The sequence below is a fragment of the Ictalurus punctatus genome, chromosome 23 (assembly GCF_001660625.3).
Source record: "Ictalurus punctatus breed USDA103 chromosome 23, Coco_2.0, whole genome shotgun sequence".
NCBI lineage: Eukaryota > Metazoa > Chordata > Actinopteri > Siluriformes > Ictaluridae > Ictalurus > Ictalurus punctatus.
This window is the reverse complement of record NC_030438.2, coordinates 318957-346236: the sequence shown is the minus strand read 5'-3', so window position 1 is coordinate 346236 and position 27280 is coordinate 318957. Positions and strand designations below refer to the sequence as shown.

The 27280-nt window shown below is 39.6% G+C and overlaps 1 protein-coding gene across 5 annotated transcripts in view; it reads right to left on the bottom strand.

Annotated features, from left to right (window-relative positions):
* gli3 (GLI family zinc finger 3) overlaps window positions 1–27280 on the bottom strand; it is a 199006-nt gene that overhangs the window by 113178 nt on the left and 58548 nt on the right. For 2 of the 5 annotated variants that reach the window (XM_053674956.1, XM_017453559.3), the window contains exon 3: window positions 13027–13278. The exons of 1 other annotated variant lie outside the window; for it this stretch is intronic. In XM_053674956.1, the coding sequence (XP_053530931.1) occupies window positions 13027–13278 (252 nt within the window). Of the gene's footprint in view, window positions 1–7423; window positions 7537–13026; window positions 13279–27280 lie in introns of those variants that run through there. 2 more of the 5 variants (XM_047150217.2, XM_017453560.3) reach the window with 2 other exon arrangements.

Sequence of the window (27280 nt, the reverse complement as noted above, 5' to 3'; positions counted from 1 at the left end):
ATGTTCTTCTGAGTTAGCAGTGATTTTCAACTAGCCACTCATCCATGGATGCCATTTTTGACCAGTGTTTGATAGTGGAGTCATGAACAGTGACCTTTATTGACACAAAAGAGACCTGTCCTTCCTTTGATGTTGTCCTTGGCTCTTTTGTGAATTCCTGAATGAGTAGTTGCTGTGCTCTTGGAGGAATTTTGGAAGGTCGGCCCCTTCTGTGAAGGTTCACTACTGTGCACTAGTTTTTCCATTTGGACATAATGGCTCTCACTGTGGTTCTTTGGAGTACCAGAACCTTTGAAATAGCTTTGTAACCCTTCCCAGACTGATGTATTTCAATCACCTTTTCCCTCATCATTTCTGGAATTTCTTTCAATTTTAAAGACTATTTTGTTTCATCTTAGATTTTATTTTAATTTCTGAAACAATTTTATAAATATATATTTTATAAATATTTCTCTTGTTTCGCCTTTTTCTTGTTTCCTTACAAAATAGTGACAAAATCACAGAGTTAGATGACAGACAGCTCTCACGTTTATTTTCACAAGATTTCAGGGTCCGGAGCACTTCACAGGGCTCACTTCATTTTGCAATCTCTCCATTTGAAGTTTGTGAAGTGTGTGAGCTTCATCTATGAATGATCGTGTAGTGTGCAAACCACTAAATCCATCAAAGAACTGATCGCAAGTGATTAAAGTGTTGTAGTGTGAGCGAGTCAGCAATTCTGAGCTTTTGAATGTCGTGTACTGTATGCAGGTCACTGATTCTGAGGTTTTAAACGTCTTTCTTCTTTGTCTTCACTGTTCCCTCTTTCACACATCTTTATTTTCTCTTCTCACAACCAAGCAGGAGTTGTAATCCATTTACACTGTCCCACCAAAGAAATTCCTAAATAACCTCTGACACTCTTACAAGCAGACTTAGCTGGGGTACCATCAGGAAACTGAGGCTGAGGAGGGCAAAAAAAAAAAATCAAGGGGGAGAAGCAAGAGCTAAACCAATTATGAATGGGAGAGTGAACACAGCAGCAAATACTTCAATCTTAGGGCCACAACAGAGAAAAAGTACTGCTGTGCCAGTTTTCTCTTTTCCTCTTATACCAAGTGTGATCTGCACAGACAGGTGTGTGTTTGTGGATTATGAGTTGACTGTGTGTTCAGGAAGTGTGTGTGTGTGTGTGTGTGTGTGTGTGTGTGTGTGTGTGTGTGTGTGTATGTGAAGCGTAAAGCTGATTAATCCAGTCCCACTGCCGTAATGAGAGCAGAGAGCGGCAGGTACCTCAGAGAGCTCAGAACATCGAATTCTTGCCTGAGTCTCAACCCCATCCAAACTCTCACTCCATACACACTTCAAAGGAGTTAGTACAGCACAGCACTGAGCAGGAGAGACAGAGGAGACGCAGCATGGCTGGGGGAAGGGGATGGACGAAGGGATCCCTTATCTCCGCCTGAGAGGATGCTGCTCTGCGGAGTGAGATTGTCTGGAGCTGCCACCTGTCCCAGCCATCTTTGAAGGCAGCACTAAGCATGTGATGGGTCTGACCTCCTTCAGCTCCTTCTCTTTTATGTCTCTCTTCATTTTCTGCTTTGTTACTCCCCCACCCTCCCTGCTTCTCTTTCTGTCTTTCTTTCTCACTGTGAGTCTCCTGTGGTCTTTTCTCCTGTGTTACGTACATGGGCCAGGGATGTAACTATTGTTATTGAGCACAGACCCATAATAGAAAATGGGAAACATTTAAATTAATGTTTTCTCTCACGTCCCCTCTGATCAGGAACACAACTGGCTTTGGTAAAGCCCTGAGTGGGGTTTGGAAGGAAAAGGATATGAACCATACCACCAGAGACAAGATGCTTGATTCATGGAAACAAACAAACAGAGGCCTGAATTGAATAAGATGCTCTCTCCCTAACACCAACTGTGATTAGTAACACAGTGTTGTGGGGTTACATGGAAGAAGATAAGCAGAAATAGAATGGTTTTATCCACTGCCTATCCACCTTAGGACTTACTGCCGCTGTCCCTTATATCTTGAAGCTACTTAAATTATTTGGATTGCTATATATAGTGTGTTTTTTCTTCTTTAGAAAAAGACGAAGATCTTAAGTATTTTAAGCATTTAAAAAGGATTAGTGTTTTTCTTGCATTTGTATTCTTAATTGAGTGCTGGATTCAGCATGGGAGTAAGACAAGATGCAGGTGTTTGCAGGAAGATTTACAAATGTTTGCTTTTTAAGAATCAAACGACTATAAGGAACATTTTTATCCATCACTTAAAATGAGTAACTCATCTGAATTACCCCAGTGGTTTAAGAAAAGGCATCACAGCCCTAAAGTGCTTTATCTTTCAAAAACCATTTCTGCATCAGCATGTTACCCAGAGGAAAGATATACAAAGAGGCATAGAATAAGCAGAGACTTTAGCCAAACATGCCAAGGCTCCTCAGATACTCTGCAAGGGAGAATGCTAAGCATACAGTGGATATAAAAAGTCTACACACCCATGTTAAAATGGCAGGTTTTTGTGATGTGAAAAAAAAATGAAACCAAGATAAATCATGTCAGAACTTTTCCCACCTTCAAGGTGACATTACAGCGCATTAAAATTAAGTGAAAAACAATCAGAAACATTTTAGGGAAAAATAAAAAAGCTACAATAACCTGATTGCATAAGTGTGCACACCATTTTATAATTAAGGCTGTTTAGCATGTGGCTTTTATTGACATGGAAGAAATCATAAATAGCTGCAAATACCAGACGATTTTAGTGCAAAACATTCAGGTCCCTGCTATTAAGCAGAAGATGAAAAGGAATTTCCCCTTTTAGCACAATAATGACCCAAAGCATACATCCTAATCAACAAAGGAATGGCTTAACCAAAAGAAAATCAATGTTTTTGAATGACCTAGCCAGAGTACAGACCTGAATCCAACTAAAAAACTGTGGGGTGACCTGAAGCGGGTTATGCACAGGAGATACCCTCTATTCAGATCTAGAATGTTTTTGTAAGAAAGTGTGGGAAAATAATTTTTGAGATCTGTTTTTCACTTATACATTGTAATTTCACATTGAGGGTGGTAAAAGGTCTGACATGATTCATCTAGGTTGAATTTTTTTTTACATGACAAAAAGCTGCCATTTTAACAGTGGCGTGTAGACTTTTTTATATCCACCGTACTTTTAAAAAGTGCTGACACTGGAGACTCCTTCCATTAATGTTAAATATATGTCTTTTTAAAGAAGAAATCAAAAATATCCATATCAATGATAATGATATTAATAATAATGTATTAGAATTAGCACATTAATATAAACCTTGCAGCTGGAACTATTGTATGAGCTGCTATTAAAGAAAATTAATCAACACCTTCTGAATCTGAACTAAGCATTCAACAGTGCAGGTAGTCTAACCGTCAGTAATGCTTTATACTAGTCAGGGTTGCAGTAGATCCTGAGCCTATCCCGGAAAAGCTGGATGCAAGGCTTGATTCTGCTTGATATTCATTTAATTCATGTTCATTCATTTTAACATCCTTTTTTTACGACCTGTTTTATTGAAGTTGACAGAGTAGTAAACTGACACATCATGCAATTTTCATTTTAATAAAATTTTACAATGAGCCCGTTTTGTGGTTTGAAACCATACTGAATACAGTAACAAATTCAACTCTTAACTGTTTTTATCTAATCAATCATAGATAAATGTTTATATTTGAGCAAATATTCTATTACATTTTGAATTTGTACAGTAGATTCAGTACTATTCATGCCATGTTTTCATGCCACGACTCTCTCAGTTCAGTTAGTAAGTGGACCCACCACAGAAACCACCAGTTGATATAAATTCCTAATTCATGAATGCAGTCATCCAGCTCCATCCAGCCAGCCAGCACAGCAGAATCCATCCCAGTCAATGCATTTAGTCCAACATAGACATGCTCCACCAAGGGCATTGATGTAGAGAGCATGCCCAGATATGGTGCCCAAAATTGTGGGTGTGATCAGGGCTAAAACTATATCCTGTCCTACAACTTGGTTTAATGTTTTTCCAAGATTTCATAGTTTTTTGAGATTGCTATGGCCAAAAATGCTTGAGTATTTTGTCCAGAATTTGCAATGCAACTTCCAGAGTGTTTCTGCTTTTTTTGCTGAAAATCTCTGGGTTACCCTGGTCCCTGGGATGGGAACGAGATGTTGCGTGAGCTTTACGCTGTGGGAAGTGCCCTCGCACGTGACCGGTATCTGAAGCTTGTGTAACATCATGCCTATTTATAGGCCTGCCGTGATCAGGTGATGTGGTAATTAAGCACATAGAGTGATATATAAACGGCACCTGTGATCTGCGCCATCAGCCTCTATTATCTGAACTGAAGACGCAATTCACAGGCATGCCCCAGAATGACAAAGCTACGTAACGTCTCTTTCCCTTCTCAGGGAACAGGGTTACATGCATAACCCACATGTTCCCTTTCAAAGGGAACTCAACGCTGCGTGACTGTTATGCCGTGGGAACGAGAATACCCATTCCGTCATACTGAGGACATGGCCTGTTCAAAAGGTCCGAGCCTGAAGATCACCACCAGACACTTGAGCCTGGGGTGGAACATATATCCAAGCTGTTATATTGAATGAACCCTGCCGCAGCACACACATCCTGTAAGGGACCCCCTTTGGACAAAGCCTTCGAGAAGTCGACCCCACTGGTGGAATGAGCCCTTATGCCCAGAGACGTAGCAAGACTGAGTGCCTAATAGGCGATAGAGATTACTTCCACTATCCAATTAGAGATGCACTGCTTCGGCACTGCTTCAACACAGCATCACCCCTACTGTCACCGTCAAAGCAGATCAGCAGCTGCTCTGACTTACGTCACTGGCCGGAGCGGTGGACGTAAGTACAGAGAGCCCTTACTAGACACAGTAGGTGCAACTTCTCCTGTTCCGGTGTGAGGAACGGAGGAGGGCAGAAAGCCTGCAACACTACTGGCTCGGCAGCAGATGTAAGCACTTTAGGAATATAATCTGGCCTAGGATATAGGAAGGCCTTGTGTAATCTAGGGGCAAAGTCAAGGCAGGAAGGGGCAACAGAGAGAGTTTGTAGATCTCCTATTCGCTTGAGAGATGTTAGGGCCAGAGCTACCTTTACAGTCAGAAGCTGAGAGGCTGACTCTAAGGGCGCAAATGGGGCACCTGACAGACCTTCATGTATGTATGTAAGAATGTAGAAGGAGCCAACCCTGCTGAGAATCATCCTTGTAAGAACTTCAGGACTGCAGCTATTGCGCAGTTCACTGGGTCTAGCTGATGTTCCTCACATCATGAGACAAAAAGTCGCCACTTGAGTGCATACAATTTCCTCGTGGATGGTGCTCTAGCATTCAACATGGTTTCTACAACCTCAGCTGTGAGACCAGAATCTATGAGCTGGTGCCCCTCAGGGGCCAGGTCCACAGTAGACGGTCTTGGCAAACTCTTGCTAGAACTTGTGGGAGCAGAGCAATAGGGGGAAAGCATACACATGTGCACCATGGTGCCCAGCCCCACTGGTGCAAGGAGTGAGGGCAAACCACAGCAGGCAGTGTGTTGTCTCCTCGGAGGCGAACACATCCACTTCCGCTTGGCCGTATACAGACTCCCCCACATTCCGGTTGCCTGGAATGTACATTGCACTCACTGACAAGAACTTTCCCAGTGCCCAGAGAAGAATTAGTTACGCCTGTCTGAACAGGGGGCGTGAACGTAACCCTCCCTGGTGGTTGATATGAGACCACCGCTGTGTTGTCTGTCACAACTTGCACATGGTGACCTCTTAATTGGGGAAGAAAGCCCACATTCCTAAGTGATTTAAGTGCCACTCCCGATGAGGGCCGCTCCAAAGACTGCGAGCTGGACAGCTGCCTAAGACCCATGAGGAAGGCGTCTGGCATTACCATCTTGCGACAAGGAGATGCCTGTAGAGTGTGACCCAAGGCTAGAAACTGGGGATTCCTCCAAATTTTCAGAGCAAGTAGGCATCGCCATGTGACATTGATTACTCTCAAAGGTTTCATCCTCAGACAAAACACCTGACTTTTCAGGCACCACTGAAACAGTCTCATGTGCAATAGGCCCAATGACATGACGTGGGCTGCACCAGAGAACACTGAAAACTTGGGACAGCCTTAGCTAGGGGAGGCCCTACAGTAGTACTGGGAGATAACTGCCCTAACAACCTCATGTCCCCTGATACATCCCTCCGCGGCCGCTCAGGACCGCTCTTCCTTTGTCTGCTTGGCCTTGATGACCATTCTCAGATCAGGCCTATTAGCAGGCTGTGACTGTGGCTGCCCAGTTCCCCTGGCTCTCTGTGGGGAGAAGTGGGCCAGCACACTCGGCTTCTGTGCCTCCCTCGCACTAGTGCTGGCTTCGAACTCGACATGATGGGGCTGAATGCCGCTGCATGTCGATCTCACTCAACAGGTCTGCTTGGTAGGCCCGCAACACTGCTATTGTATGCAGTGACCCACAAACAAGACCCACTGCCACATAGGCCTTGCCCACCAATGCCAAGGTGGCCTTACATGGCTTGGATGGAAAAGCCAGCCCCGCTAAAGTACCTGCCATCGATGGAGAGAGGTCGCTTGCAAGCGCCTCCTCCACCTTCGGCATAGCTAAATAGCTAAATAGTGCTGTTTATTCCCCACGATGGCCGAATAATCAGACATCACAGGGTTATAAATACGGCTTATGTATGGTTTTCAGAAGCATGATTTTTTTTTTTTTAAAGATAGAGAGGAAATGAAGAGTTTTTTTGCAAGCATCACACAAATGACTGACATGCAGTCTCGCTGAAAATAACAAGGCTGACGGCATGGTTCAAAAGTGCCATTTTTATATCACACGACATGCTTAATTGCCACGTAACCTGATCACGGTAGGCCTATAAATAGGCATGATGTTACACAAGCTTCAGAGACCAGTCAGACACAAGGGCGCTTCCCACAGCATAAAGCTCACGCAACATTGTGTCTCCTTTTAAAGGGAACTTGTTAGTAGATGAGACATTTCAGCTGCAGTCATGATTGATGCAAGTGAATCGACGAGCAGTTTGACTGAATGCACGTTGTGTTGTCACATGACGCATCTTGTCCCAGATCTGCTGAATATCTACAGTAGTTTTAAAAAATTGCAAGATCCATTGAATATTGTGGAGTTTGCTTGATATTGTGTCTCAAATCACAAAATCATGAAATATTGCAGGTACTGTCCATTATTCATAGTTTGTTGAAGTAGTTATACAGCTTGGCATTAGTGAGATATATATGTCCAGTATGACCCTGTTTTTCTCATCCAAATAACTGCCCTTGCTGTTTCAAGATTCATAAAAAGCCAAGCATTTGATTATTTGTACTTAAATAATGGAGCGGAGGAAGGAGATTAGTATCCCACTCACCAGCAAAGATGAGAAGTTGCATCGCCAGCAAGTGGCTCACCACTGGTGGGACCTGGTGATCCTCTAATCAGCTTACAATATAAACACATGCTGCACTGCTAGTAACACTTTCACTGCAAACAATCACAATATTAATCTTAAATCACAAATCTCACTCTCATTCTTTATTTCATTAATGCTATGGTCTTATGCACATTTGGTATTAGCAGAGTGATACTCCAAATTTTTTGTGAAAGAGAAAAAAATATTATCATGGAGATTCTGCTGATGTACACAAAAGGGCTATTTATCCTACACACTTTTTTTCCCTGAGGGATGCTGTGCTTTCTAAGATGTGAGGTAAGTAAGGTAAAAAGTGAGGTAAGCCAGAGAAAAAAGGCAGGAGGTATGAAGTATGACAAAATGTTCAAAACCCTTTCCGTATCAACATTATCGTGCTCTAATCTTTCATGGTCATGGCTCTTCTGCCTTGTTTTCAGACAGTAGTGGTATTGGTGTTGTGGTAGACAGGTGTGTGAGCAGCAGGTGGAGGCTCATTTAGGTACATTAGACCCTAACCCTAACCCTAAAAGACCCTGATTTGGTAAAGAAAAAAAGGGAAACAATTTACACTCCATGTATGTCCTTTAATGTGAATATACTGATAGGAATAGTAATTATTTCAAGTTTACAACCTAATATGTTAATTTGTAACTCCTAATTTTTAAATTTGTAATTCAAAGCTGCTGTTACTCTAAATTTTTTGAGATCTGCTTCCCATTTCTTTATGATTTATTTTAGTGCTGTTGAGGTCCTCCATGTGAAAAAAATTGAGTCATTTCAGACATAGTTGCCCCTTTGACTTCCCATTCTCCTTTTCAACTTCTTTTTTAAGGATAGTGACTTTTCCATGCAAACACTGACCTCTGTGCCTCCTGGAGCTTGACAGCCACACTTTCCGCTATGGTTTACTCAACTTGTGCTAAGTCGAGTGGAATTTTTTCCCCTACATTCACTCACTGTGCCTTTCACTCCTTCCTTTATTAACCTTTCCCCACTACGCTCTGTCTTTTTTCTCCTATGCTGTAGCTTACTCGCTTAATTTCTTTCCCATCATGCATAGTTATCCACAAACATGCTTTCATATCAACTCCAGACCAGGCTTTATGAAAGGTGGCAACTTTGCTGAGTTGGATAGGCCACTATTAGTCATTGATGTTGTAAAAAACCTGATTGGTCCAGTTGTAGTTTAACCTTTCTGCATTCAGATAAGTCAAGATATGTGCCAGTGGAGCACACAAAATAAATGCTGAGCTAATGAACTGACTAAAGAGAGACATAGTTAATGCCCTGGGAGATGGAGTGAAAAATTGAAAAGGAGAGAAAAAGACTCATTAAGTACAGTGTACTATTTGGTCAAGACTGGCTTGAGGCCAGTTTAACCAAACTAAACAAGCCATTACATTGAATTTCAATCTGTGAGTGACAGACAGACAAAAGCTGCTTGGCCAAATTAACCTATTAAAAGGCACCAGCTCACATCATCTCTCTTTTTTTCTTGCTTTCTCTTTTTTGAGCACTAGTACTTTCTAACAATAATCTAAAAAAATGAAAAGAAAAATGAGAAAAAAGAAACAAAGAAAGAAAGCGGAATAGAGACTAAAAGAAAGGCTGATGGCTCCCCTTGCATGGCTTTGATCAGCGTGCTGATGAAGTTGTGTTGGAATTGTGTGCTTACTCCAAGCCTCTAAGAATTCCCTAGAATTAGGGAACAGAGTGACTTTTTCCCCCATATTGACCTCCTTTTAGGCAAAAAAAAATTAGAGTAAGGGACAGAAAGAACGTTTCTCATTAAACCTTGCAAGAGGAAATGCTTCTCATGCATATAGGCAATTGCTTCAGTTGTCAGTTCACTACTACAACTACTGTTATGAAGAACATTGTAAGAAAACAGGTTTATTCCAGGATATCTTGCACAAAGCAAATCATTGAATCTCTGACAGGAATCTCTCTTGAATCTCTGACAGGAAACTCATTGATGATTCTACTCCACCAAGCTTATAGCTATCCTATAAGTTGCAGTAAAAAATTACTATTAAGCCATTAATAGAACTACACAATATGATCATCTATCATTGATGTCATCACAAGATGTCACAATGCACTTTCTAAGAATACAGCAGACAAAGGGCCTCATTTGATAATCTTTTTGAAATTTGTGTGTAAATGTCTGTGTAAGCAAAACCAACCAAAAATATTCCACCAGAGTTTCGGAAACATTGATTTTCTTCGTACTCGCGAATGTACGTGAATTAGAAATAACGTTAAAACCACCAGCCTAATATTGTGTAGGTTCCCCTTGTGCCACCAAAACAGCTCTGACCCACTGAGGTATGGACTCCACAAGACCTCTGAAGGTGAGCTGTATTTGGCACCAAAATGTTATCAGCAGATCCTTTAAGTCCTGTAAGTTGTGAGGTGGGGCCTCTATGGGTCGGACTTTTAGTCCAGCACATCCCACAGATGCTCAATCGGATTGAGATCTGGGAAATTTGGAGGGCAAATCAACACCTTGAACTCTTTGTCATGTTCCTCAAACCACTCATGAACAATTTTTGCAGTGTGGCAGGGCACGTTATCTTGCTGAAAGAGGTCACTGCAATTAGGGAATGCTCTTTGCATGAAGGGGTGTACATGGCCTGCAACAATGTTTAGGTAGGTTGTCTGTGTCAAAGTAACATCCACATGAGTGCCAGGACCCAAGGTTTCCCAGCAGAACATTGCCCAGAGCATCACACTTCCTCCACCAGCTTTCCTTCTTCCCATAGTGCATCCTGTTGCCATCTCTTCCCCAGTAAAGCGATGCACATACATCTGGCTGTCCACATGATGCAAAAGAAAATTTGATCAGACCAGGCAACCTTCTTCCATTGCTCCATGGTCCAGATCTGATGCTCACGTGCCCATAGTAGGTGCTTTTGGTGGTGGACAGGGGTCAGCTTGGGCACTCTGACTGTGGCTACGGAGCCCCATACGCAGCAAGTTGTGAGCACTGTGTGTCCTGACATCTTTCTATCATAGCCAAAAGTAACTTTTTCATCAATTTGAGCTACAGTAGCTCTTTTGTGGGATCAGACAAGCCAGGCTAGCCTTCAATTCAATTCAATTTTATTTGTATAGCGCTTTTTACAATAGACATTGTCTCAAAGCAGCTTTACAGAAATATCAACATGGTATACAGATATTAAAGGTGTAAATTTATCCCAACTGAGCAAGCCACTGAGTGGCGATGGTGGCAAGGAAAAACTCCCTAAGATGTTTTAAGAGGAAGAAACCTTGAGAGGAACCCGACTCAGAAGGGAACCCGTCCTCATCTGGGTAACAACAGATAGTGTGAAAAATTTCATTATGGATTTATATGAAGTCTGTATGGCGTTAGGAGCAGCCGTAGTCCCAGCAGTCTGGAATTAGAGAAGATCTGAGCTCCATCCAGAGGCAGAAAGGATCTGGATCTCTAGTATCTCCATAAATTCGTGTGGGGCTCGGCGAAAGGAGAGAGGGAGAAAAAAAGATTATTATGACTGCGAAGTAGTAGAACAGAATCTATTCAAGGTAGGCTTGAGTAAACAAGCTTCCTCCCTTAACTCCCTTCGCTTGCTGGTTCACCAGTTGTCCTTCCTTGGACCACTTTTGGTAGGCACTAACCACTGCACACCGGGAACACCCCACAAGAGCTGCCATTTTGGAGATGCTCTGACCCATATGATCACAATTTGCCCTTGTCAAAGTTGCTCGGATCCTCACCCATGCCCATTTTTACTGATTCCAAAACATCAATTTTGAAAACTGACTGTTCACTTGAGTCTGGACTCGAGTCCAATTATGAACGAACTCGGACTTGTCACGCACTTGGGTACACTTGTACTCGAACTTGACTCTTGAAATTTTTCCAAGTACAGTCGAGTCAGCGTCATGTGTAACATGAAAAGAAAGATAAAAAAAATAAATAACAACATAAAATTAAGATAACAAGCAGTGACACAGCTTGTGAACAGGAAAGGAAGGCAACTGCCTGGAACCCCATGCTGTTAGGGGCCCCCGAGGGCTGACAAACTTTACTTCACCACAATGTCTCAAAATGTGACAACAGACAACATGACAGTCAGTAACCTCATGAAAGGGGCCCCATGTCATTCCATTGACTTTTTGGCAGTAATATTTTCAGAAAACAACATTACTAAAGGAAAACGAAGAAGGCTTTTCCGTCAGGAAGTAAAAAAAGAAAGAGAAAAAAGAGAATGAGGGAAAAAAGAAAGCAAGACAGTAAGTGGATCAGATAATGGTGATTGTTTAAGTATAACAGTAAATAACCAAATGCTGTTTTTTAGATATGCAGGACATAGTGGCAGCATTTACACTAGCCAAGGCCCGTAAGCAGCATTTTTAGAATCAATGCTTAAAGGATGTTGATGAGCACTGGCATTATAGTTTAGTTCCCTAAGAAAACAAACAAAAACATTTTTTACAAAGTTTTTAGATATATAGTTTGTACTATGTTTATATTTCTTTTATTTTAAGAGTTTTGCAATGTTTAATCGTTCTACATATTTATATTAATTCCTCCATTAGAAGGAAAGCTATTGTTATTGTAAGTATTCTTCTTCCTCTTCTTCTACTTATTATTATTATTATTATTATTATTATTATTATTATTATTATTATTCTCCTTAGCTCCCTAAAGTGCCCAATAACTCAAGATCTGAATAGTAAAAAGTTTTGAAATTTGGCACATTGAAACTACAGGCCACGAGTAACTCCCACACCACAAATGGCCCACATTAGCCCATAGGTGGCGCTGCAGGCCACGCCGAAATTCTATGTGATTTTTCCCTTGGCCCCATAAGTCCGAAATGTCTGAAAATTGTTATACATGCCTTATTTCTCATGGGGAACAAAAAAGCCATTGGGACCCATAAAGTCCACCATTTGTGACATTCCTACTGTAGATTAGAGCTGAATGACATTGGGAACTGCGCCAACATCAATATCACCATGTTCTGCATGGGCAGTACTTGCAACGCAAAGGCTGCCATTGTCAAGTAGGTCAGTAACATTATGCTAAAAGATTCTGTTTTGCTTTACAGTACTTTACATTACAAATCTTGAGGAGAAAATATTTAGTTAATGTAAAAATAAACTGTTCAACAGTTGGTGTCAGCCACTGAAAAACCCATATTGGTTGACCACTAGTTAAACTCTCAGTTGTATTTCATTCTTGTTCCCTGATAAACATTTGAAATGTAAAAAAAAACATGTATTTATATGGCATCACAGCTTTGCTAATAGTTTTAGCAAACCGTATATAAAACTAAATAGAATGGTTGCTAGCTGTCATGAAACATTGGATATCTATGACTTAAGTGAGCTCAGTATTCACTTTTCACATATATGAACACATTAGAATTAATAAACTGACATGTGTAGCTAGTCATGTGTAGATACTGTCAACTTCAGTGTGGTAAGTGTGAAAAGTGTTATTGGCAGTATAACGTTGACATCATTTAAACTGATGCTCATTTCAGTAACTTCTACACTACTATCATGTCAGCATGGCAGTAACTTACTATAGTGAGGGTCCAGGTAACTATTTCGGGGGTCCATTGCAAACAGTGTGCCCCGGTAAGGGAGTGTGTGTTCAGGGAGGTAGGGCAGGGAGGTCTGCAGCTCCTTCTTCACCAGCAAGGGTCGCTCTTCTGTGGAGGTGGACGGCTCATCACTCAGCTTAGCAGCCACCGAGCCCTGGCCTGGCACTGGTAGCTGTCCACTAATCACATTGCACCTCTCCCGGTGGTAGGGAGAACTAGTGTTCTCATCTTCTATTAGCAGCAGAGAAGGAGGAAAGGTGAATAATAGAGATTTCACTTTTAATAATTTATTTGCAGTTATGAGGTTACAGTAATGTGAGGAAAAAAAGTGATTTTGGTCCCTGTCACATGGTTTCCATCTGTGCAAACACTTCAGGAAAATCTGCAAGCATTAATGAGTTTTGTGTAATTAATATCAATAATATTGTTTGTACTGTAAATAACATAATAATATAATAATACACCCACTGTCCACTTTAACAGGAACACCTGTACACCTCATTTATGCAGTTATCCAATCTTTCAATCATGTGGCAGCAGCACAATGCATAAAATCATGCAAATACAGGTCAAGAATTTCAGTTAATGTTCACAACATACAGAATGGTGAAAAAATATGATCTCAGTGACTTTAACCATGGCATGATTGTTGGTGCCAGATGGGCTGGTTTGAGTATTTCAGAAACTGCTGACCTGAGTGGAACCTGATGTGGTCTTCTGCTGTTGAAGCCCATCCATTCAACATCCCCCACCCCTGCCCCCATCTTATGGCATAACCATTATATTACAGTCAAAGTTATTGTTTCATTCAAGAAAAAGTTATAAAAGTGAAGAAATCAAAATAAGTAAACAATCTGGGTGCCCTGTAACACACACACACACACACACACACACATTGTTGCTGATTGTTGTTTGAGTGTGAAAAGAAGGCAAGCAAAACTGAAAGTCTATCAAATTTGAACTTTTAAGGCTGTGTAATGCAACAAATTCTGGCACTGTAATAGTCTTGTCAGAGCCAATTTATATATGGCATGTTTTCACACACATAGAAATGCATTGCAGTCTGTCCATGAATGTGAAATAAAGCTTCTTCCTTTGGTTTACTCCCAGCCAAATAAAACAGCTCTGAAATGCAACACACACACACACACACACACACACACACACACACACACACACACACACACACAAATCAAAATATCCCCATCAGCTAAATTGTCAGATATTCCTATCCTTGTGGGGACATTTGGTCTGCACTAAGAAATAACAACATGTCCCCCATTCTCTCTCTCTTTTGTGTCTCTCTCTCTCTCTCTCACACTCACACACACACACACACACACACACACACACACACACACACAGACGCAAGCTCTCTCTAACCTAAGAAATAAAATGGGCAATCATCCCAGCAGATTTCCCACCATCTCTCTCCTTTCTTTCATTCATTCATTCTCTCTCTCTCTCTCTCTCTCTCTCTCTCTCTCTCTCTCTCTCTCTCTCTCTCTCTCTCTCAGCTCTCTCATTTTTTTTCAAAGACACAGAATCCCATTGTGGGAGCAGCTGAGTTTTATCTGTGCATTCCAAACTGCCCATTAAGTGTCCTCATGGGTCATATCAACACCCACAAGCTAACTCCACTCCCTCATTCTCTCTGTCTCTCATCTCTCTTACACATCCACACTTAGAGCCGCTCTCTACTTTAATACACCTCCCTAATAGCAAACATGCCAGCACAGTATATGTGGTGTGTGTGTGTGTGTGTGTGTTTGTTGTGGAGACAGACTTCTGTGGGTTTTTAGGGGATTTTGTTTGTTAAATCGGGGTAGAGAGATGTAATTTTTTTTCTGGCCTTCAACCCTTTACCAGGTCTTCACCGCTATAACCTCAGTGCAGCAGTACTCAGATCCTTCTTTTTTCCCTCCTCCAGAGTGAGTTTTCATTACACTACCTTTCTTCAAATTGGGCAGACTAGGACTTTTATTAGCATGAAGCATTGCATCTTTCATATCAGCTAAATAATGTCATATGCATGTTTGGCTTAATGATTATGTAGTTTGGGGAGTTTCTACAAAAGAGTGCATTATATAGCACAAGGTCAATGAAAATCAACTGCAACTTTCTAGTTGCAATAATATTTACTGGGCCTGAAAGTCACTTTGGAAAAGGCAATTGCATGGGCAAATTAATATATCAAGAGTACATGTTTTAAAATTGCAGATGCCTGTTTCAGCTAGTTGAAGAGAAAATTATACTGTTTACTAAGTCTTAATTATGGAAACTTTTATCTGAAAAAATTATGGTTTATCTGAATTATCACATGGTACCACTTAAAACTTAATAAGCTTAACTTAATAATGGGCTACCATGGTAAAGTTGGTTTAAAAAACAAAATGAAATTTTTATGATCGCTCTTTTTAAAAAAAAAAATTATCAACATTTTGCAGATTCTGCAAAGCATATGTAAAGTTATGACCTGAAATATATATCCTTCCCGGTGGCTTGAACCAATTTGGCCATTTCCCTCTGACCGTTCTAATCAGCATGTTTCCACTCACAGAACTTTCACTCACTCACTTACCTGAAGCTCTGCATCTGCATAATAATTTTGTATCGTGCTGCTGCCACATTATTGGCTGATTTGATAACTGCACGAATGTGCAGTTATACAGGTGTTCCTAATAAAGTGGACAGCGAGTGTATATTTGCACTTCCAGTGTCAGTTATGTTTTAAGTATTTAATCCTATACTGCACACTCAGTGATCTTATTAAGAGAATAATGGTACTTACACGGCTAAAGCTGGATAAATAGGCCTCCTCTCCTAAACTGTAATACTGTCAAAATGGGATTTAAAAAGAAGTCTATTCCTGTCCTCTGCAACACACAACCATACATTCAAGGATGTCTGGGAGCATGTGAAAGGAGTGAATCCCTATTTGTAGATATACAGGGTATATGATTTCTAAAATAATTAAAAAAAAAAAAAAAAAAAAAAAAAAGAAAAAAAAGCAGAGCGCATACAACTTCCAAATGTAACGATTGTAAAAAATCATATACACTGTCATTGTCATTTAAAATGATTATGATTTCATTGACAAAGTCCACAAAAATGCTACACAATTAAATATTTGGCCTATTTATTCAAACACGAAAAGGAGGACACTGATTTCTTTTTTGTGAGATAATCAAGTCTGACAATTGCCCTAAATGCTTTAGGCCAATTCTGACCCTACCATCTGTGTCCCTTAGCAGAAATCGAGATTCATCAGACCAGGCTAAGTTTTTCCGTCTTCAACTGTCCAGTCTTGGTGAGCCTGTGCCCATTGCAGCATCAGATTTCTGTTTTTGTCTGACAGAAGTGGAACCCGACATGGTCTTTTGCGGTTGTGACCCATCTAAACTGTGGCCCATTCTAAACTTCTTTTCTGCTCACAACAATTGTGCAGGGTGGTTATTTGAGTTACTGTAACCTTTCTGTGAGCTCAAATCAGTCTGGCCATTCTCGGTTGACCTCTCTCATCAAAAAGGTTTTTCCCAATCTTGGCCATATGTTTTTCTTTTGCCCTGATCTCTACGGTCTTTGGATTGGTTCCTTTACTATCATGTCCACTATTCTCAGAGTAGATTTAAAACCTTGCCCATTGATTGCTATATTTGGGATTCCTGATGCCTCAGTTCCATTAAGCTCTCTACAAAAATATACTATTGCTTTCACATCCCTAATAGCAAGACCTTCCCTACTGTTGCATTGGAAGTCTGCTAAATATCCATCCATCTCTCAGTGTCTAAAGGACATGATGATTTTTTTCAAAAACTCGAGAAAATAAAGTATACGATGAGGGGTTGTACTGACAAGTTGTTTTTTTTTTTTTTTTTTTTATGAATGACAACCCTTTATGTCATATTTTATGGAGTTACAGACACCTCCCACTTGAATTTTTGTGCCTGTTGTTGGATTTCATAATATATACATAACCAGATATAGATATTGGTTAGCTATGATGAGCCGGGGGGGATTGTTTAGTTGATTGTACTCTAATAATTTAGTTTTTCTTTTCGACACTATGTGTGTATGTATTTGTAAGTGTAATAAAAAATTTGAATGGTATTGTTGCTATGTGACAGGTAGTATGTTTTCTTTCTCAATAAATATATTTTTTTGGGGAAAAAAAGGTTTTTCCATCCACAGAACTGCCGCTCACTGGATTTTTTTTTTTTTTTTTTTTGGTATTGCACCATTCTCACATGATTGGCTGACTTGATAATTGCAAGAATGAATAAGTGTACAGGTGTTCCTAGTAAAGTGTTTTGGTGAGTGTATACACTGCTTGGCCGAAAAACAAACTTTGCCGTTTGGATTTAAATAAGCAAATACTTAAGAGCCTGTGATTGGATCATTATTCCAGTGATTAATATGTTTCAGCTGGCAACAATTCTTTTAACCCTAACTGATGCAGTGTGTATCTTCTCATTTCTTAAACAACTATGTCAGAGGACGTATCCTAGGGTCATGGAAAAGATGTTACTGTGTTTCAGAAGGTCTGCATCCAGCAAAGAAAACAATTAAGGAGGTTGCTGAAATCCCTGCAATTGGGTTAAGAACTGTCCAAAGCATTACTAAAACCTGGAAGGAGAGTGGTGAACTGTCAACTTTGAGGGAGAAATGTGGTCAGAAAAATGAATGTTCAAAATCTTGAATGATCATGATCCGAGATCTTTAAAATGCTTGGTGAAATCACATAGTTAAAAAGTAGAACTCACGGCTATGTTTAATAGTGAAAGTAAGAGCATTTCCACATGCACAATGCAATTTGTCCATTCATGGCCATAGCATGTTGAAATTGCAAGAAGAAAAAAAAACACTACACAAACACACAAATTAATAAATATGTCCTACTAAGAGCATTTCTCCCACTCTTATGAAAAATCCATGAAACAAACCTAAATCTACAAGAAACCAGAAACCTTGTGTGTTCCTCTTCAGCGCTATTGTGCATCTCGGAACATTCTGCATCTCACCAGTACAGTTTAATGTTGATGCACAGTGAGTTCTGATTTTGTGATTGGACCAGTCAGAGAATATATAAAGGGGTCATCCATAGCCATTATCATGAGCCAAGCTGTTTTCTTTCTTTCAATTCTCTTTGTCTTAATTTCTTTTCATTTGTGCTCTGTTTGTGTATTCCATCTATTTCCCCCAGTACACAACAAGCACAAAGACTGCAGGACTGCTCTCTGAGGACTGGGTGGAAAGCAAAGATAAAGCAAAATAGAGAGAAATAGAGAAAGGAAAAAGTAGTCAGCACTCTCTCTCTCTTTTTCTCTCATTCTCTATGGTGATTGAATTTCTTAACATCTTTTCAAAAAGCGCTTAAATGCCCAGAGGCCAGAGGAAGAAACAAGCTAATGGTGGATAGGGAGGCCTGAACAAATTTCAGAGGCCTTTCCTGCTCGCGTTTGAGGCTTGAAAGCGAGCTCCTGCCTTTCAAGCTTCAAAGTCCTCCTTCCTCCCGCAGTGTCACTGAAGGATTTGAAAAGGAGGTAATTGTGCTCACTGCAGCCGTGATCACAGGCTCCTGTTCCGGCTCTAGTGTTTCACCAGCTCTCTGTACCTCTGTTCAACCTCTCTTTCTCTATCCCTCACTTTCTGTCTCTCTCTTTTCCGATCATGCTCACTCTATTTTTTTCAGCCAATCTCTATTTCAAATCCCCCCTCATTACCTCTCTCTTCTTTTCTTTCCCCCTCACAGTCTCTCCTTATCTCCTCCTCTGTCTTTTGCCCCTGACAACCCCCCTTGTTAAACCCAAGTACCCAGGTATCTTCTTTTTAATAGACTAATGCCTGCATTGTAAAACCTTGGTCTCAGATCCCTTCAAAACAGATGAGTGCCATAACAGCCTTAACAAGAAGCAATTTTCATTAAGGCTGTTACACAGCAAATAGGAAAGCAACAAAATAATGCAGGAAACTGAAATCAATTAGTAAAAAGGGTTCACCAAGTAGAGTGGTAACCATTGTCAGCTCGACATGTCCATTAGTGTCCATCGTTTTAAACTGGCATTCAGAAACACTACTTCTTGCCTTTTAACAGTCATACATACCAGCCTTACACTTTACCTATGTGTGCAGGAGCATCCATGCATTTCAGCATCATATTCCTAGCATGAGGTTTTGTGCTTTTCATTCAGAGGTCCTATCCACTGCAGAGTAAACAGACAGTAATTTGAAAAATCCACAGTGCACCTTCACTTTGGGATAAAGGAACAGCACACAGAAACAAGAGAGATACTCACATAAAACCCAAAATTAGACTTCAAAGTATTTCTCATTTGCATTGCTCTCTCCTTTTTCCATTTCTACATCTGTTTCCCTTTATTTAGCAAACTAAATTGATGGAAATACTTGAGACTTCCCAAAGAACAATACAAAGACAATACTGAAAGGCCTGCAGTTGGCAGCAGTTTTAATGGAGCTCGCTTTCCAAGAGGCTTAGCGCTACCTGTTTCAGAAACCTGGCACTTGCACCAAGCTCAGGGGAGCACATGATGAGTGATAACGAAGGGGGATTTTGGGGGCAGGGGGATGTGGGTAGGGTGTTGGGGTCGACAGGAATCTCCACCAATCACTAGTAGGCTATGGGAGCCAGAAAAGAGCAGAGGATTTACTGTGATTATGCTGATTTTTCTATGAAATCTTAGATACAAAGAAAAGACTGGTTTGCCAACAGCAGATACAACCAACACATTTATGAATTGAAGCAGGTTAACAATAATACATCCAGCATGTGGCTTACACTTTAGTCTGCCAAAGTACATTTTTAGAGCCATTCACACCCCAGCAAAAAATGGAGCAGCTCTTTTTTTTCTAGTATGCCTTTTTGCATTTTTGACATGACCAAGTGTAGTTTTCAGTATTTCATCAGGCAACAATTTGAACATGAGTATTAACTACATGAGTATAAAATACCAATATTTTTGAGTCATATACACAAAAATAACTCTGTACTTACTTCAGTAGGCTTTTCAACACTGTCCTTTTTGAAAAGAACAACTGATGATCACTTTATTCCTAATATTTCTTAGTGTTTTTACATTGAGCAAGTTTACCAACAATTTTAAATTTTAATTTTAAATTCAAGTACAAAATACTTTAATATTTGATATTTAATAACAGTAAATTATAACCAAAGTGAATGAAGCTGCTAAAAGGTAGTGCAGCAATGAGAAATAACCTTGTTTTTTCTTCTTCTTAAAACTAGCCTGATGCTTGTGCATTAATATAAGGCTGAGCAAACAGTAACTCTTAATTAAAATCGCTGACAGACCTTTTCACTGTTTAGTGAATTTCTTGTTGTGTAACAATAAAACATTCAAGTGTGTTCTAAATGGCTGTTACTTTAGATGCCTCCAGGGTTCTTACAGTGAACGGTTTTCAACTGCTTCTAAGTGTGTACTCACACTAGGTGACCTATTCTGTTTCCCAAGCACATTTGACCCCCGAAGTCCAGTTTGTTTGACTAGTGTGATCACTCCGTACCATGCTGGGGCAAGGTACGCTGAACTGTGCCCAGGCCTGCTTGAAGAGGTGGGCATGGGCATGGTTCAGTTCACTCAAGCACTGTACGCATCTAGTGTGATCATCACTAACTGTGGCTGAACATAAACTCGAAACATGAAGTCAATGGTGTGACTGTCAGCTGCCTTTGTAAAAATCTTCCGATATGTGCAGCATGATTAAGTGAAAATAGCTGTGCTGCATATGTGATAAATATATTAGGCATGTGAGAGGGCCGTGTGTCACTGCCCCCAAACGACACCAAATAGCTAAACTTAAAAAAGTATGTTTTAAGATAATAACGTTACAATGATAGACCATTATGTGCTGTGTGATAGCACTTTTCTTCCAGTTGTCTTCCAAATAAAAAGATGCATCATTATGACGTATGCATGCTTTGGCCCGGAATTTTAAGTGCAATGTGAGTGCAGGCCAGCAGGGGAGTGAGGAGGGGGCACAATCGTGCTTGAGCACGGTACAAGGCAACCGGGCCTAGTGTGAGTACGCCCTAACTCCTCTTACCTACACAGAGTGGGTAAGAAACCCTGCTTATGGCCAAGAAGTGTTTTTATTATTATTATTTTTTTTTTTATTATTATCCTTTACAGGACATTTTATTGTAGGGTATTATTTAAACACTGTATGTTATGTGCTGGGTAATTATCATGAGGCCAAAAGAATTATATTAAACATGGTTTCCTCCTGTTACGCACATATTTAACCACTCCTACATATATAAATTTGGTGAAAACACACATTCCTAACACCTGTTCTGGAACACAGGACCACTGGTAAATCATTCTTATGCTAGGCCTCCTCAGGGACCGTCCCTTACTCCTTACCCAGAATCTTTATTGGCAACAGGGAGTGGGGGTTTGGGGGATATGAAAGCCGAGCCAACTCTTCTTTCCCTGTTCCCATTCACCTCAAATCAGCATCAGTAAAAAGGCTTAAGAGCTCTGCAAGACTCTGCCATCCTTTAACCCTCCAACCCTCACCTCCTATCCCTCCGATTGAGGAACAGCATTCTCTGAGAGCAACCTCAACAACTCATGCATGTTCCATCAAGAGCAAATGATTGTGGAAGAGTGTAGCCTGTGTGCGAAAATGCCTCTCCGATGGTGGACAATGGTGCATTTGGCCTATTCAGAGTTTGGCTTTTCTCTGCCGTCACTTGAATAGCACCTCCACTGCCATCAGTACCTGTTAGAGGACTTGGCCAGGGCCTTGATCAGAGGGTATAATGGGATGTGATTGCTGTTAGAGGCCATTGAACTGACCCAGATAAGGCACCTTAATAGAGGAAAGCTTTTCTGTTATATAGAAATGTGAATATAGTTATGGCCTCTAAAGCAACGTACAGCAGAACTTTGATCCAAAAATATAGCTAAGTACTTTCAGAGTACATTTTTGAGCTTTTCCTTAGCACTTTATGTATTTCAGAGTTGACACCAATCCAGTATATTTTTTTCTGGTTCCAAAAACATATATTTCTTATATTTCTGCAATTAATTATATTACTGAAATTGGAGAAATTTTTGCTTTAAAATTATTTGGCCTAAACCTAATGCTATCCATGACAGCAGTGTTTTAACTGTCCTTTGCACAATTATGTTTTTGTCTTTTGACTGATATCATGACTCATTCCTCACTCACCACTGTCTATGGCCAAGGCTAGGGTGCTCCACATAGTGCAATATTACCAGAAGGTCAGAAAAACACAGTCAACCCAATAACATTAATTTCTGTATTGTTTTTCTAAATATGTTTAAGGGTCAAATGGCCAGGAATGTGGTAAATTTGCTTGTGCTTTTTATCTGAACTTGGTAACATTAATGTAAAAACTATTTTTTTGTTTTGTTTTGTAGCTTCATTGATTCACTTCAACGTTCATTTAATTAATCTTTGTGTGTATATATTCAAGTCAATCGAAAACACCGAGGAGTGGCCTATTAAGACCATTAGCCAGTACAAAGTGATGGCTAATTAAACACATCAAAGGCACCTGGCTGCCATCCCAGGCTGAAATTCACTAGCCCCTTATGCCTCCTCTCCTTCCTATTCAGAAAAAAAGGTTAACTGCTATCAAGGGCTAGCAGGCTAATTTAACTTCTGACATTTGATATCTGTAGAATAAGAAGGATCAGCCGTTTAGCCAGAAAGGGATTACACTCCACTCTCCTCCCTCCTCCCACCCACTTATGCACACTCTCTCCTGCTCTATTCATCCTTTCCACCCACCCCCAACATAAAATGCTTTTAGTATCTTAGTCAGGCCAGATTCATTAAACTGTTCACCACTAAGCACTTTATGAATGGCAGAGAAATGTGGCTGTATGAAGTGGATATTCCTGGCATTCAATTTGAGTGAGATTTCAGGTCTGCCAATCTTACTACTGCCTAGTTATTCCACTGGGAGCTTGCACTGAGCTTACACTTTAAATTCTGTTGGTCATGTAAAAGACCTGACTACATCAAGACAACAACAAAAATAAACCTTTAACTGTTCTAGTGGTGTTACATATGACCTTGGCATAAATATTAAAATGGCTTTTTAAAAATGTTAATATATTTTACATTTAGAACTTCACACACAATCACCCATTTCTTCATTTAGGTAAACAACTCCTAAAATAATGCAGTAAAGTTTGTGTGGACTTTTTTTGTCTTTTATTTTCAAACCAAACTGCACAAAACTACATTTTACTGCATGAACTGAATTTTCCTCATTCATGCACATGTTTTTCTTTAATCAGTAGAAAAATAGCACTAAAACATTTAATCCTTTCCTGCCCCCTTTAGTTGGTCTTAAATATATTCACATTTGAATATGAACACAACAACTTATTCCAGTGATCAAGGATGGATGCAAATGGCACTGCTGTATCATCTACAGAGGAAACTGAATTAAACTTAAAGGCAAAAAATTGTGGTTTCAGCTTTTGCTTCCACATTTATTAGAAGCTGAGTGCATTTTCGCCCTCTAACGTGGCAGAACTTTTTGAAACCACAGCTGTTAATGCTTACCATTTCACTACAGGTCCAACATACACATACAGCGCCTTTCACTGACTCATGACTATCAGAACAAAACTACAAGCCAAAAATAATTAAAATAAAATGACTATGGGGATTCCAGAACTCACGTCTGAAACCATTTAAATGACAGGATTCCCAGCAAAAAAAAGCCCACTGCATGTTAGACCAACTATTGAAAAAAGAAACAAAAAAGCCATCACATGCACATGTACACATGAAATGGAGTGTTACTGTTCTCAAAAATGGCTGCATTAAAATAAAGGTCATTGTGCCTGGCACTAATTATCATATATTAACTACAAGTGAACAATAAACTAATTTTAACAATAGTAATTACACTTATGAAATGCAATTCTGGATCTGCACCCATCTATGTTACAGGAGGCAACAGAATCAAAGCAAAATCAGCTTCCACTTCTAATTTTTGCAGCTATCAAATGGCCATTTTGTCTGTATTGTCCCTGATCCACTTCTTAATGGGCCACTTTTGAATCCACTACCTCCCACCTAAAGTGAGATTTTATCTGGTCACATTGTGTCTATATGGTAATGGTTCTAAACTCCATTACCACAACCCTTATGCATTAAGCATCTCACCACATCAGCTCAATCACATGTATACAAAATAAGTATATGGAATCTCCAAGGCTGAGTCTGAGAACCAGTGGTGTACCAATGTCTATAGAAGCAGGTGAAACTCTCAAAGTAACATGGTGGACATTGCAATGCATTTAATCTCAAGTAATCCTGGAGAGGCTGGAAAGTTCACAAATGATGGGCTGTGTTAACAGAATCTTTTTGTAGTTTATTTCTTTTATCCGCTTTAAGGAACATCAGCCCAAAGAGCAGAGGTGTATAGCCTCAGTTCATGGTCCTGAAGTAGCCTACCAAGTTCTTGCTTAGGTGTAACCTCACTTTCTGTTTGGCACCGTCAGTCTTGTTGGCCCATTACAGGCAAATTGTTTTATTAACTTTTGTGAGGCTTATTCTGAAGATTACGTTTGCCAAATTTGGTGATTATTGGACAAAATTTGTAGTACTAGTAGTGTAAAAACACTTTTTAACAAAATGGCTGTCAGGAAGTACACTTGAATTTCAGATGTTGGTGTATGTTCACTTCGGAATACTCCAGGAAATTATAGGGAAAATTAACTGTGAATTTACCACAAATTCTCGAATGATATAAGGTAAAAAAAAAAATGAAAGTTGTTACAGTTCTTGACCACAATCAAGGTAGTGCAGTCACAAAACTTCTTGGGTACATTCATGGCATGGTACTGAAGATCTAGTTATTCTAGATCAAGTTTCATGACGATATGAAGATGCATTTCTGATATACACCCTCACATCCTGTTTTTTTTTTTTTTTTTTTGCATTTGCAAGCATGTTACAGGAGAAGATTTTTGAACATCAATATTCCTTTGATAACTTTTGTTTAGGCAGGTCTCAAGATGATGTGTGCTAAATTTGGTGAAGATTTGACAAAATTGGGAGGAGTAGCAAAAATGGCAGCTAGATGCAAGTATTTTTAGCATGTTGTTGTAACTTTTGACCAGTAGGTAGTGCTGTCACAAAATTTGTGCTATTGCCTCAGGCCATTGTCTTGAAGATGCCTACCAAGTTTTGGGTCAGTGTGCAAAGTCTTCCTGTTTGGTAGCTTCATTGGCCCATTATGGGCAAACCATTTGGACTATTCAAAAATGTTGAACTTTTGTGAGGCTTATTCAAAATTTGGAGCCAAATTTGGTGATTATTGGACAAAATTCATAGGAGGAGTAGTGAAAAACACTTAGGGGGGGAAATCTAATTAGGTGAAAATTGATGTCATAGGGTACACTGAACTCATCTGGACCCAGGGAATCCAGGGATTCCCCTGTCTTTTTAAATTTTGGTTTTAAAAGTTATGACCATAAATGTACTTCTAACTAGGCTCAAATTTAACACGATGGTGGAGCTAGAGTTTTAGCAGCACTTTTTGGTCAGCCAAAATTTGGTCAGAATGTTTTAGACCCTCCCCAATCAGTTTACCAAATTTCACTTTCAAACTTTTTCAGTAACGAGTTACTTTTTCAAACAGGTGGCAATGTAGAGCAACCGTCGTTATGTATTTGTCCAATTATAATGGTCCTCTTCATTGCACATCTGTGGTGTACACTTGCTTCATAGGAATTAAGAGCCTCATTGTAGCTCACATGCATAGGAAGAGACTCTCTGATGGACACAAAGTGACCAACCACAGTTTGTTACGTGATATATGGGCTGGGTAAATGATAATACCATAATAAATTAACACTGGAGTTTATTATCTGATACAGAGAATATTACTGGCGCTTTATTGTTAATAGGCAGCACAACACAATGTTTACATTTACTTACAAATAAAATAAAATAATTCAGTAAGTTTATCAGTGCATGCCAAGGGATTGGTTTTATGTTCTGAATACAACAGTCTGATTGTATTTCTCACCATCTCGTTTAAGGGAGCAGCAAGAGAAAAAGTTCCAATATTATTTATTATTATTTCCATAATTAATTAATCAGTGGTTAAAAAAAAAAAAAAAAAAACATTTATAATAATATTACATCCATCCATCCATCTTCTACCGCTTTATCCTTTTCAGGGTCACGGGGAACCTGGAGCCTATCCCATGGAGCATCGGGCACAAGGCGGGGTACACCCTGGACAGGGTGCCAGTCCATCGCATGGCACGATCACATACACACTCACACACCCATTCATACACTACAGACACTTTAGGCACGCCAAGCAGCCTAATAATAATAATAATAATAATAATAATAATAATATTAAATAATAATAATAATTTATCATTGCATGTATTATTATTATTGGCCTATTGCAAGTATCAATTATTGAGGTTTGACACACTCATCCTTATTATCCACAATGAAGCAGGAGATGGCAACTGATTCTAATTATGAGAAAACAAATACCTGTGGCCTTTTTTGTCGAAGTTCATCTGCCTTAAGGAATCAAATAGTAAATCTTACACCTTTTATATATAATCTTTGCAAAACAAAGATTAAATCATTAAAATAATTATAATATGGCATCAAAAATTCAAGCACAAATTTAAGGACACATATAGAGGTGAATGAGAGTCATTTTAAATTGATAAGTAGCCTAAACTGTACATTATACATTCATAATTGTTTGGAATTATTTTAAAAGTGTGTTTAATTTCTTTTTGCAAAATTAAACACTTATTCATGAGCTGATTCAACATCATGACATACTAAAAATGTTGCCCATTTAAGTAGATTCAATATAGTTAGCTAAATTTTTGTTAGTAGCTTGTGGTGTAGCTAACTACTTTTTTAAAAGGCTAGCTTAATTACTTCAGACTATGAGTAGCTTGTAGCTTGAATAGCTACAGCTTCAAAGTAGCCTCCCCAACAAGAATAAATGATTGTATCGGATCTAGCTTTGCAGACATGTTGAGGCATGGTCCGAGCACTAGTTAACCCTCAGTTAGCCCTCATTTGCCAATGCTAAATTTATGAGAAAGACAGCTCAAAATGCACACACATTGAAGTAGTATATTCTACTTTTACAACCCATCCCTTCTCTCTGAATACTTGGATAATGCTTTTCCCTCAAGCAGTATATTGCATG